Source organism: Perissodus microlepis, chromosome 23 (genome assembly GCF_051167445.1).
Source record: "Perissodus microlepis isolate ML-2025 ecotype Zambia chromosome 23, ASM5116744v1, whole genome shotgun sequence".
In the NCBI taxonomy this organism is placed as follows: domain Eukaryota; kingdom Metazoa; phylum Chordata; class Actinopteri; order Cichliformes; family Cichlidae; genus Perissodus; species Perissodus microlepis.
Window position 1 is genome coordinate 35,406,236 of NC_140482.1, and position 12,154 is coordinate 35,418,389.

At 37.5% G+C, this 12,154-nt stretch overlaps 1 protein-coding gene across 3 annotated transcripts in view; it reads left to right on the forward strand.

The window, feature by feature from the left end:
* osbpl1a (oxysterol binding protein-like 1A) overlaps positions 1-11,675 on the forward strand; it is a 34,271-nt gene extending 22,596 nt beyond the window's left edge. Inside the window, exons 17-29 of one of the 3 annotated variants that reach the window (XM_084921020.1) lie at positions 1,262-1,448; positions 5,128-5,203; positions 6,097-6,231; positions 6,340-6,437; positions 7,422-7,604; positions 7,743-7,850; positions 8,572-8,661; positions 9,640-9,766; positions 9,960-10,073; positions 10,165-10,288; positions 10,374-10,464; positions 10,745-10,765; positions 11,082-11,675. In XM_084921020.1, the coding sequence (XP_084777146.1) occupies positions 1,262-1,448; positions 5,128-5,203; positions 6,097-6,231; positions 6,340-6,437; positions 7,422-7,604; positions 7,743-7,850; positions 8,572-8,661; positions 9,640-9,766; positions 9,960-10,073; positions 10,165-10,288; positions 10,374-10,464; positions 10,745-10,765; positions 11,082-11,184 (1,457 nt within the window). In that variant the 3' untranslated portion in view covers positions 11,185-11,675. The remainder of the gene's footprint in view (positions 1-1,261; positions 1,449-5,127; positions 5,204-6,096; positions 6,232-6,339; positions 6,438-7,421; positions 7,605-7,742; positions 7,851-8,571; positions 8,662-9,639; positions 9,767-9,959; positions 10,074-10,164; positions 10,289-10,373; positions 10,465-10,744; positions 10,766-11,081) is intronic. The other 2 variants (XM_084921021.1, XM_084921022.1) reach the window with 2 other exon arrangements.
* Positions 11,676-12,154: the final 479 nt, after the last annotated feature.

Below are 12,154 nucleotides of genomic sequence, written 5' to 3' on the forward strand. Positions count from 1 at the left end.
GGCGACAGTAACTCAACGAATGAATTGTTACAACCAAGATACGCAGAAGAATGTCTCTAAATGCAAAATACTGTGAACCTTGTAGAAGATGGGTTATGGCAGTTTGGGCTTGGCACACTTTTGGCTCCTTAGCACCATTTGAACATTGCTTAAATACTATAGCTTATGCTGAGCATTGTTACTGACCATGTCCACCCTTTCTGCTTCTAGCAGGCTGATGCAACATGTCAGAAACCATTCACATGATCTCTTGAACATGACAATGACGTTAATGAGCCCAAATGGCCTTCACAGCCACTAGATCTCAATCCAATAGAGCACTTTTGGGATGTGATTGATAGGGAGATGCATATCATAGATGTGCAGCTGACAAATCTGCAGCCCCCATGTGATGAAGTCATGTCAGCTGTCAGTGCTTTAGATCATTCACAGCAAATTTAAGCTGCTAATGATGCGTTTTGCAATTCTAATTTTCCAAACTGCATCTAAATTATAAGATAGAGCGTTTGTTAGTGCTCAGTCTAACTCAGTGAAACATGACTTTTATTTATCTGTTCTTTCGTAAGTTGATAGCTTTCCTTTTCGTAGGTTGTGAAAGTCACTTTTTTTAGCATTCTTATATATTTCACTTGATGCTCACGTTTTCATTACTTCAATTACTGAGTCAAGTGTAACACAAGGAAGTGAATGACTTCTTAATCACACAAAGCTGTTTTGTGAAATCAGATTTGGTCCTTTATCAGCTTTTTAAATTTCTATTTCATGCATTCAACCAAAAGTCATTCATATTTTTTGTGCTGTGTATCTGTTGCAAAAATGAATACTTCCAACTCGTAGTACATCTTTTTTTTTTTTCCCAAATTTTGGACGCTGAGCTTATAAATTTAGTTTTGGAAAACAATATAAATTTTACAACAATATATCCGTATCAATTAAATTTGTCTTTGGTGTTTTGTGATCAAACTCACGGCAACACTGTTCTCAAATTTACAGGCACATTCATAATGCCCATAAATGTTTTTTTTGAATGGTGGGTGTTTTACATCGATCGGTCAGCTTACAGTAATGGGAAGGAAACTATACTGTCCTTTTAACATTTGATAAACAAAAAGTATTTCTTAATTTTGAGATAATACACAATTTTCTGTGCCTTCTAATTGACAAACTATCTAATAGCAATACTTTTTTCTAGATACTCAGAGGATATTCAGTTGAACAGTAATCCTGCAGTGACTCCTCTACATGTGTTTGTCTCCACCAGACTCAGAATCTGAGCTTTCCCTGAGCGGCTTTGAGACGGTAGCCAGCCAATCCTGTGAGGAAGACGACAACGAGGACGAAGGCTCTGTCATGTTAAGCAGCACTTGCAGCAGCCCCGCCAGCACGCTGGAGCAGGATCACCATGGTGACAAGGCTGAGACTCAACCCAATGGGATAACAAAGCATAGGTCAGCTCTGCAATACGCCATCACAGTTTCTTAAATGGACTGTTGACCTCTGGTACTTTTAATCTCACATCCAAAGATGAACAAGCTCATCAAAGTCACTGCCCTTTCATACAACATAGAAGCCTAATATTGTTGCATTTTTAATTCTTTAATTCAAATTTGTTATTAGTGTTAGATATGTGTAACAGCATATTAGGTTAAAAAAAAAAGAAATAAAAAATTTAGGGTGGCCTAGGCAATGGGTCATATTCTCAGAAAATAAAATTTGATTCTGAGGTTCTGATTGTACGGTAGATTACAAATGCACTTAATGCCTAAGTTGACCATTTAGTAGAAGAACTAACTGTAAATTGATAGAGTTATCAGAGACTCCATTAGCTAACACATGAAAGTATTTTATTAAGCTGTCCTTCCACTTTCTTAAACACTTGTCCAGTTCAGGGAATATTTAGTCAACTGTGTAATTTAAAGACTAAAGAGCTGATGCTAATCTAATAAAAACATACCCGAGGGAAATCACTAACATATGTTCAGTCTGTCAGGAATTGGAGAATTTTTATTTTATTTTAAAGCAACACTTATTTTTAAGTTAAGAGAACCTAATTCTTCTTTAGATTTTGAAGGTTTAAAATTTGATTTAACAGCTGGTTTAAAAAAATCTGTGTTTTGACCAAGAAATTCAAGTGCCAACCTGTAATTGAACAGAAAGTAAGGATAAAGTAGTAGGACTGGTATTTTTCTTACTTGAAGATCCTCATATTATGAATTCTGAGTCTCTTTAACATAATCTTAAAGAGATTATTTCTTCCCAGTAAGCTTTAAGCTAGTTTTGAGGGATGCTTGAAAAACTTAGAGGAAGTTGAAATTGCACATCATGAGCATTCTAGAATGTCCACTCTACTGTCGAACAGATGTTCCACTCCAGAATAAAACCTTTTCCAGTGCCCATTCTTATGAAGTGGAACTTTGTGGAATGCCTGCATGGTTCTGTTCTAAGACCAACAATGTCTTGCAGATATATTATGCATATATTACCCATTATCAGATGCCTACTGTATAAAGTGTCATTTCTATGCTGATGATGCAAACGTTTATGTATCATCACGGACTACACAGCAGGCTGAAGAGTTTTTCAGTGATCTGTTTTTAGTTTGCAAAATATTAAATATAATTTGAAGTAAAATATTTACTTGTATCTTATTGAAAATCAGTCAGTACTGATGAGAAGGGACTAAATAAGACAATAGATAAGTGAATACATAAAGTAATTTGTGTATGTATAGTAATTTCGTATAGCTTGGTGTTGTCTAGGATTCCAAATTAGAATGCCAGTCAGACTTTGGGAAATATTTTTCATTTTGTATGCTTGAGTGGAGGTAACCAAAATAAGACTTTGAAAAATAGAGGACTGCAAGCCAAAATAAACCATTATGCATTTCAGAAGATATATAATTTATTCAGCTCTGAGAATTTGATACATTTCTTGTTCATAAAATCTGTTTTTAAATCTGTGAAGGGCCTTACCCACATAAAATAAAACTTTAAAAATGTGCCACTACAATTAAAATCAGTTTTATTTTATTTACTAGTACCGGTTCACAACTAAGTTCACCTCAAAATAGTTTACATTATAATGTAAAGACCCTCCAATATTAGAAAGAAACCCTAACATTCACATGACCCAGAATAAGCATGTACTTGGCGAAAGTAGGAAGGAAAATCTCCCTTTAAACAGGAAAAAATCTCCAGCAGAAAGAGGGAGGGGCAGCCACCTGGGACCAATGAGAGTTAAGGGAAGAGAAACAACACTATGGGAGAGAGGGCCAGAGTTTAATGATTACTAATGATTAAATGGAGTACAGGTGTATAAACACTCACAGTGAAAAGAAAGCAGTAAAGAAGAAACAGTACATCACATGAAGACTCTGCAGTCTAAGCCTACTGCAGCATAACTAAGAGAGGGTTCAGGGTCATCTGATCCAGCCGTATCTATGTGCTTTATTAACAAAGAAAGCTTTAAGCCTAATCTTTAAACTAGAGAGCGCGTCTGTCTCTCAGATGTAGACAAGCTAGTGTAAATAAGCAAAATCTAAACTATCGCTGCCATCACATATAACGACATTCACTGACTTTAAAGTTCTATATATGTACAACACTATGGTTTAAACTAAAGCAAATATTTCATCACTTAAATCAGTTTTTAATGCATGCAATATGTCTTGGGGGGTGGGGGGGTTGTTTGTTTGTTTGTTTTTGTTTTCAGTCTTTATGTCCAGTCTTTATCATTTTTGTTATGATTACTGTTTGCGTGGTTGTTTGTCTGTCTCAGTTTATAGATGGTCTTTATGTTTATAATAGAGTGCTGTATCTTTAAAAGCCTAACGTATAACAGTCAGTTGCATTTTTATTTAAATGTAACAGTGTTTACATGTATCACTCCTGTCAAATGAATTAAATTTTTTTTATTTAAACATCGTAAATTTATTTTAAAAATTTAAATTCAAATATTTTCAAGAACACTGTGAAAGTATTTTAGTCACTGCTTCACTTTACAAGGATGGATCAACCTCATCGTACCACCGATGTCACCACTTGGTTGGATTAAAAGATTATTTAGTTGATGTTACTGAAAAGCAACGAAAATTTGGCCAGGATGATATTTTTTGTTCATTAGGAACTACAAAGCAAGTAGTAAAGAAGCAAAGATATTCTTGGTAACATTATTGATATGGTTGCACTTCCTCCCATTTGAGTTTATGTGACATTGTTAATGGTGTAAGGGGTGTGATCACGTTAATCCAACGTTGCTAAGTAAAACAATGTGGTTTTCTGATAAAAAGCAAAAATAAATCAATTTAAAAAGTGTCTTCACAAAAGTATAAAAGTTTTTCTCTGAGAAATTTGAGGATTTTTTTTCCTTAAATGTATCCCTCTCATTTAATCTTTACTACTACCACTATAATCTATAATCTTTTTTCCATAAGGCTATTTTCATCAAATCTATATTGTTGTTAGACCTATGCAGTGTTAGATATTTAATAACCCACTCGAACAGTCCTTTTTTTTTTTTTTTCAGTGATCTTTTTAACTTCTTCAGGTGTTTCAACTTCACAGTGTGAATAATTTAGAGTCATGGGCAGCCTGGTAAAGGCACAAGAAGGAGTTGTAGTATAGAAAGGACTCCGCTCTCTGTTGGAGCCGTTAAATATTGATAAGGTCACAGTGTAATGCAATAATCAGTTTGCAGTATGATCCCTTGTTGGCTGATCCCTCGGGCAGCTGGGGAGTGCGGTTCACGTTATTTGGGTGATTTTTAAATGTCATCATTACGCTAACGCCTCGGTTTTTACATTTTATTTTTGTACTTCTCCAGCCTGCACACCTTATTAGACAGTTTGAGACAGACAGGACATAAGTGCTGCTGATGGATGATTCCTGCTAACCACCTTTGCTGCTGGTATTGTCTGTCTGTCTGGGCTTTGTTCCAGTGTGTCACATAATACATTAGGCTATTGTTGACTATATTCACTTGATGTGATGCCTGCAGCAGGTATTGTATGTCTGGCACATTTACTCCAGTGGAATATTTTTAGTGCACTAGAACAAAATGAAAGCATCACATACACTTTTTAGAAGAACTGTAATTTTGTGTGTGTATGTGTGTCACGTGTCATTTTAGGACAAGCTTACCGGCGCCAATGTTTTCGAGAAATGACTTCAGCATTTGGAGTATTCTGAGGAACTGCATTGGAATGGTGAGAATGGTTTTCTAGAGTTTTTTTTATTGCCCATCCATTATGATGACGAGGATCATTCCACCCACTGCTTTGGTATTTATGGTCTTGTCATGCAAAATAGCCTTGTGCAGGTGCAGACAACACTTAGTTGCACTTGTGGTGACTCTTTTTCCGATAGTTTGCCAGTAAGTTGATTTATGTCCTGATACTAGCAAAAACAAATAAATTTTTTTAGCCTAAGCTGCATTAGTGCACACTAAACTTAAATTGACTGTATTATAAATCCGCAGCTCTGAACCAACCCTTAGGTTTAGTTTCCAAGCACCGCAGAAAGCAGCTGTGGAAAAAAACACAATGTACACTATTTTCTCTGCACTAAAGAGAAGAAGAAGAAAGCTAGACAACTGGTGGTGACAATAGTTGAGCTTTTAGCTACTTAAATTCCAAATAGAGGCCAGAAGAGCTAATGGAGAATGACTCTATATTTATCGAGTAACCAAAAACATAATTCCAAACCCTTTTTTATAAAAATTATGACATCTGTGTAACTAACCTACTCCTACTCTAGCAGAACTCGGGAGATCAAGCAAAAAAATCACATATTCTGAAAGTCTCGGGTTAAGTGTCAGGGTATTCATGAATCATGATGACTTTCATCTCACAAGGTCACTCTTCTATTTGAAGTATTTTCTGAAGCTTTTTCTTTTATTACCAGCAAATACAGCAATAAATACTCACCTTAATGGGGTAGATACTTTGGTCCAGAGCAACGTAAATGCTTGTATGTACCAAACGACCAAACACTGATCCTTTTTAACACTCAGCCGCTCGGAGCACTGCCATGTCAAAAGACCTTATTTCCTCTTTGTAATGAAACCTTGTCCTTCAATTCTCCTTGATGTCCCTTTCAGGAGCTCTCCAAGATTACAATGCCAGTGATTTTCAACGAGCCGCTTAGCTTCCTGCAGCGTCTCACAGAGTACATGGAGCACACGTACCTCATTCACCAGGCCAACACATCTTCAGATTCTATTGAGAGAATGAAGGTAGTTCATAGGTTTTCTACTTAAACTGCCCATAGGCACAGCTTAACAAATTTTTGCTTCTAGATTAGTTTCTCTGATTTGGTGTGTGTTTTTTATCTACTGTGGCAGTGTGTGGCTGCGTTTGCAGTGTCTGCTGTGGCCTCCCAGTGGGAGCGAACAGGTAAACCATTCAACCCTCTACTGGGAGAAACCTATGAACTAGTCAGGTAAGTGAGCTGGTCCAGATTATGTCCAAACCTGACTATATGAAAAATTCTGAGCAATATCTTTGCAATTAAACATTTTGAAGTACCCAGTCTTTAGTGTGGGATATTAATTATGATGATAATTAACAAAATACACTCACTGGATACTATATTAGGTGCATATTGCGAATAGCAGATCAGATCCCATCTTTAACTTCAGATTATTTATGTTTAAAAAGACAGTTTGCGATAATTTGAGCTTTGTGATAGGGTCGTTACTCTCCTGGAAGCAGAAAATGGGTATACTGTGGTCATAAAGAGCTAGAATTAGTAAGCAACAATACTCAGGTAGGCTGTGGAGTTTAAACATTGTTCAAAGTGTGCCAAAAAAATATCTGCCACACCATTACACCAGCACTAGCAGCCTGAATTGTTGATACAATGCAGGATGAATCTTTCTTTCGTGTTGTTTACACGAAATTCTGACCCTATTATCCAAATGTCACAGCAGAGATGGAAACTCATCAGACCAAACAATATTTTTCCATTCATGTATTGTCCAATTTTGGCTGTGGGAATTTTAAACTTAGTTGGCAGGAGTGGTACCTGGTGTGGTCTTTTGCTGTTGTAACCCATTTGCTTCAATGTTCGACATGTTGTGCATTCAGAGAGCTAACGCTAACTGGATGTTTTCTCTGTTTTGGGCCAAAAAAATCCCAGTAGATGAGCGGTTTCTGTGACACAGTCAGACAATCCCATCTGGCACCCACCATCATGCCATGTTGAAGTTCAGCAGGTCACGTGCGCCTAAATGCACAGAGTTGCTTCAGTGTGATTGACTGATTACATATTTGTGCTAACAAGTGGTTGAGCAGGTGTGCCTAATAAAGTGGCCACTGAGTGTATTTTATCTAGCAACAAGTTCTTAAATTCTGCTGTGCAGCTTACCAAACATACACAGCTGTCTTCAAATGCCTCCATTCATCATAGCTGTGGTTATTTCAGGGAGGATCTGGGCTTCAGGCTCATCTCAGAGCAGGTGAGCCATCACCCTCCGGTCAGCGCCTTCCACGCTGAGGGCTTGAAGCAGGACTTTGTTTTTCATGGCTCTATTTATCCCAAACTCAAGTTCTGGGGCAAGAGTGTGGAAGCTGAGCCGAAAGGCACAATCACACTGGAGCTGCCCAAGTAAGAGCTGCTAGCTGTTTTTAAAAAGGAAATATTACCTGTATCAATATTTATCCTTTTACCAATTCGCCTATTGCCTTTTCTATTACCATTTTGAAAGTGCACATTGTGCCAAACTGTTTTGTTTTTTTCCTCCAGGCACAATGAAGCCTACACGTGGACAAATCCCACATGTTGTGTTCACAATATCATTGTTGGTCAGCTGTGGATTGAACAGTATGGAAATGTGGAGGTGGTCAACCACAGGTAAGAGGATCAGCATGTAAAATGCTTGTACATAAAGTACTTGTTGAGAATTATTGAAGCATTAAAATGTCTTAATTAAAATAAGGCAAAGAAATAAAGTGAAATGTGATTCACAGTGTTATTCTGTCTGCATTTGCATTTTAAACATGTTTTTAATGTGCGATAATTAAATAGGAAGCAGCCTTTGGTCTTTATTACATTATTTCATGAAAAACAAAATGAAACCATTGTTATCACTGGCACATGCAGTAAAGTTAAATTGAAACAATGCTTAGCCAACCAAACAAAAAACTGTGTTTTATGTTGTATTGTTAAGAGCAGTCTGACGTTTGTGTTACAAGATTTAAAATGCTGTCATTAGCTTTCATGGGAATTTATAACAGAGGTTTTTCTTTCTCAGATAAAGGCAAGTAAAGAAAAAAAAAGTGGCCTGGAGCCATGATGTTTCACATCAAACACTTCTTTCATTAGCCAGCTAAGCTACGCTACTTAATAACGTGTTCCTTTTATTCATGCTTCCATTATAACACAATACATGTAGCCATGAAAAGGAACACGTAGCACTGACCTAATATCTAAGTATCATGTGTTTCAAATTACGGCTAAAGAAAAAGTGTGATACAACTGATAAAATATTTTGGGGAAGTGTTGCTCTTGAAGAAAACAGACAGAGCAAATGAGGAAGTCTTGTGTGACTCATCCTGTTTCTCTTTTCACTTAGAACTGGTGAAAGGTGCTACTTGAACTTCAAACCATGTGGCCTTTTTGGAAAAGAGCTACACAAAGTTGAAGGATATATTCTGGATAAAAGGTAGAGCAAGATGTTCAGAGATGTCTTTTAAATAATAGTCTTTGCAGAGAAGACTGATTTCAGTCTTGAATGTTGAATAAAATAGTGATGTAAGAGTGGGAGAAAATGCCTTCTCTTTAACCTTTAAGTCAGAATCTACATCACACATTGAAACATACCATAGGACACTATGAAATATTAGTTTTCTTCCATATTACATGGAATGACAGTGAGTGTCAGATAACTTATTTATCTGCCTATACTATCAATTTTTCCCTCATCCACCCCTCCCCATATGTTTGGGTGGATATGTCTGAATAAGCAGCTTTTTAAAGGTGCTTCATTTCTAAATTAGGATCTACAAAATGTAGTATAAACCTATTTTAAAATTGAATCATTGTGCAAATAATCACTTAACAATTCATATGGTTAATAACTCATTGCAGTGTTAATTGCCTTTTTGACAAAATAAAAGTCAAAATACTCGAGTGTGGGAGAGGTGGTTAAAATCAGCAAACGGTAAAAACAAAAACGGGGGCAGTTCGATTAAAGATGGAGGATAAGCAAATCCAGTGAGTCATCGTAAACATAACTAGTGTGCATGATCACAAGAGCCAGACCAGATTTATATGCTGATAAATAATGTGCAGCAATAACAGATGCTAACAAGCAAGAAGATGAGAAGAGCTTGTGTTTTTTCTTGTTGTTGTTTTTTTATCTCGACGTGATGTCCAGGCCAAAAACTAGATTTTTGGTTTCATTCAAAACATTACATTTCCAGAAGTCTCCCACTCGCAAAAGTGTTGGGTGGGTTTTTTCTCTCTTTTTTTGAGCTTTTGTTATGTTGACACTAAAAACAGAATGGAAAAAAAAATCATTACAACTGAAATCATTACTAGTGTTTGTGCCTCGGGACATTCGTGTGTGGTTACGGTTAAGGTTCGAGTACGTATTCACGAAATTACAACAACTCCTCTGAAGTCTGTGTGTGTTTGACAGCAAAAAGAAGCTGTGTGCTCTCTATGGGAAGTGGACAGAGTGCCTCTATGTTGTCGACCCATCTGCCTTTGAAGCACACAAGAAAAACAACAAAAAAGGGGCAGAGGACAAGAAGGGCGGCAATGCGGTATGAATTACTGAACACTGTGGAATCCCTTCACTTTACTGTTGTGATGTTTGCATGAGTAATATCATCCAGTGGTAAAAATGGAAAGTGACCGAGATCATTAGTGTTCATATTTAACACGTTCTGTAATGATGCATCTTGGCTGGAGCTCATCTGTCTGTTCAGCATTATTTGTGTTTGTCGTGCTGTTCAGGGTTGCGCTGAGGATCAGGAGGAGGTTCCTTCACCACCTGCAGACACTGTGGAGGTGGTTCCTGGCAGCCAGCTGCTGTGGAAAATAGCACCCAGACCAGCTAACTCTGTCCAGGTCCTGCTGATTAATGCACCATTAGATCTTTGTTGGGTACTCTTAGAAGAAATCCAATGTTTTAACGTACAAACGCAATCTTTAATTGCAGATGTACAACTTCACATGCTTTGCGATGCAGCTGAATGAGTTGCATAAGGAGATGGAGGGAGTCATCCCTCAGACTGACTGCAGGCTCAGACCGGACATACGAGCCATGGAGAACGGTGACATCGGTAATGATTGGTGGTACTTAACCTAAACTGAAACTGGGGGGAAATTTTCATTTGCTTCCTCAAAAAATGTCAAATATTTTGATAGATCTCGCCAGCGAGGAGAAGAAGCGACTCGAGGAAAAACAGCGAGCTGCTCGGAAAAACCGCTCCAAAGCGGATGAAGAGTGGAAGACGAGGTGAGACTGTGTTCTTCTTTCTTTATACTTTGACGCAGTAAACATGAAACCATGCAGGACTGACTAATTCCAGGCAATATTAAACCATCAGCCTTTGTTAGTGCAGATAAAATACCATTGCCTTTCTATTACCTCATATGAAGTTTTCATGGCATATCAATGAATTAACAGTTCTTATCTATATGGTGTCACACTTTGCGTGTTGAAAAAGCTCAAGTTGTATCTCCATTTTATCTTCACTTGTCTTTTTTTTCTGCTGCATCCTCGCTTTGACGTTAAGAAGCTCTGCCCTTGGCCCGAGGTTAGAGCTGTTCGCTGTTTGCATCTGAAATGTTTGATGTGATCACGTGACCTTAACACATCTTAATCTCTAATATAAAAAATTATCTACCACTGTGTGTATTTTCTATCCAGATATGATAAAGACAAATTTAATAAATCCGCTTTTCCTTCCACCAGCATGGCAGCTCCTCTTAATGGCACCAAATGCAATTACTCAATCACCCGTCTTCCCTCCGAATCATACATTTCTTTCTCACTTTCTCTTGTTTGTATTCAGTTTTGGCTCGCCCTGCTGGGATCTATGAATGCTGATCTTTCTGTGATGTGTTTTTTAGATGGTTTCAACAGGGGCAAAATCCCCACACCAGTTCCCAGGACTGGCTCTTCTGTGGTGGATACTGGAACAGGGCCTACAGCCAGATGCCGGACATTTATTAAAGGACTTTCTCTGCACAAAGCATAAACTGTTTTTATTGGAAAATTACAAGACCAAGCAATATGAACAAAGTGCACTTAAACAGTGTGGCCTTAAATTACTTTATGGAGGTGAAGCTGTGCAGAAAATGTTTGACAGTATAGCATTTGCATTGACTTAAAGAGGTTTTTCTTTAAAATGGACTTTTAGCACAGTGGATAGGGTTTGTGATTTTTACTGTCCACCTGTCTTCTTTTAAATATTCATAATAGTGTTTTGTCTCCAGTTGTATATCTGTATATACTTTCCATAAATCCAGCCGTCAGTGACCTCATCATGTTATTTACATTCGCTCTGGACTCGCGTTGCACTCGAAAACCCACTACTCGTCTAATGTGGATTGTGATTATTTTCTCCTGTATTTTGCTTTGTGAAGGAAAAAAGATTACAGAACAAAACCCACTGTAAATTTTCTGTATTAGTCTCAACCTTATAAAGATACCTTAAGAACTGACTAATATGATTTTTTTTTTATTATTTGTTTTTATATTTTTCTGACTGCTGAAGACATAGATTGATATAAACCACGAGCAAAGCCTCAGTGATGGCAGTTTGGCCACTGTGATTGCGTTTGAGCCAGAATATCCATATTTAGACATGAGGGAGAAGTGGTAAGTTATCAGCTAAGTCATGCAAGCTTATTGAGCAACTGACTGAGCACAGAAAAGAGACTAACATAAAAAAGAAAAAGAAAATAATTTTACTCAGCAAAAATTGATTTTTTTGGGGGGGATGGGCCACAAATACAGTGCAGTCCAGTTCAGTGTTTCAACTTGAGCAGAGATAAAACTTTCTACAGTGATGGTCCACAGCCACCTGTAAATAAAGTGAACACATGCATCTAATGGGGTGGCTGTAGCTCAGGTGGCAGAGCAGGTCAGCCACTAATCAGAAGGTCGGTGGTTCGATCCCAGGCTGTCTCCTGGCTGCATG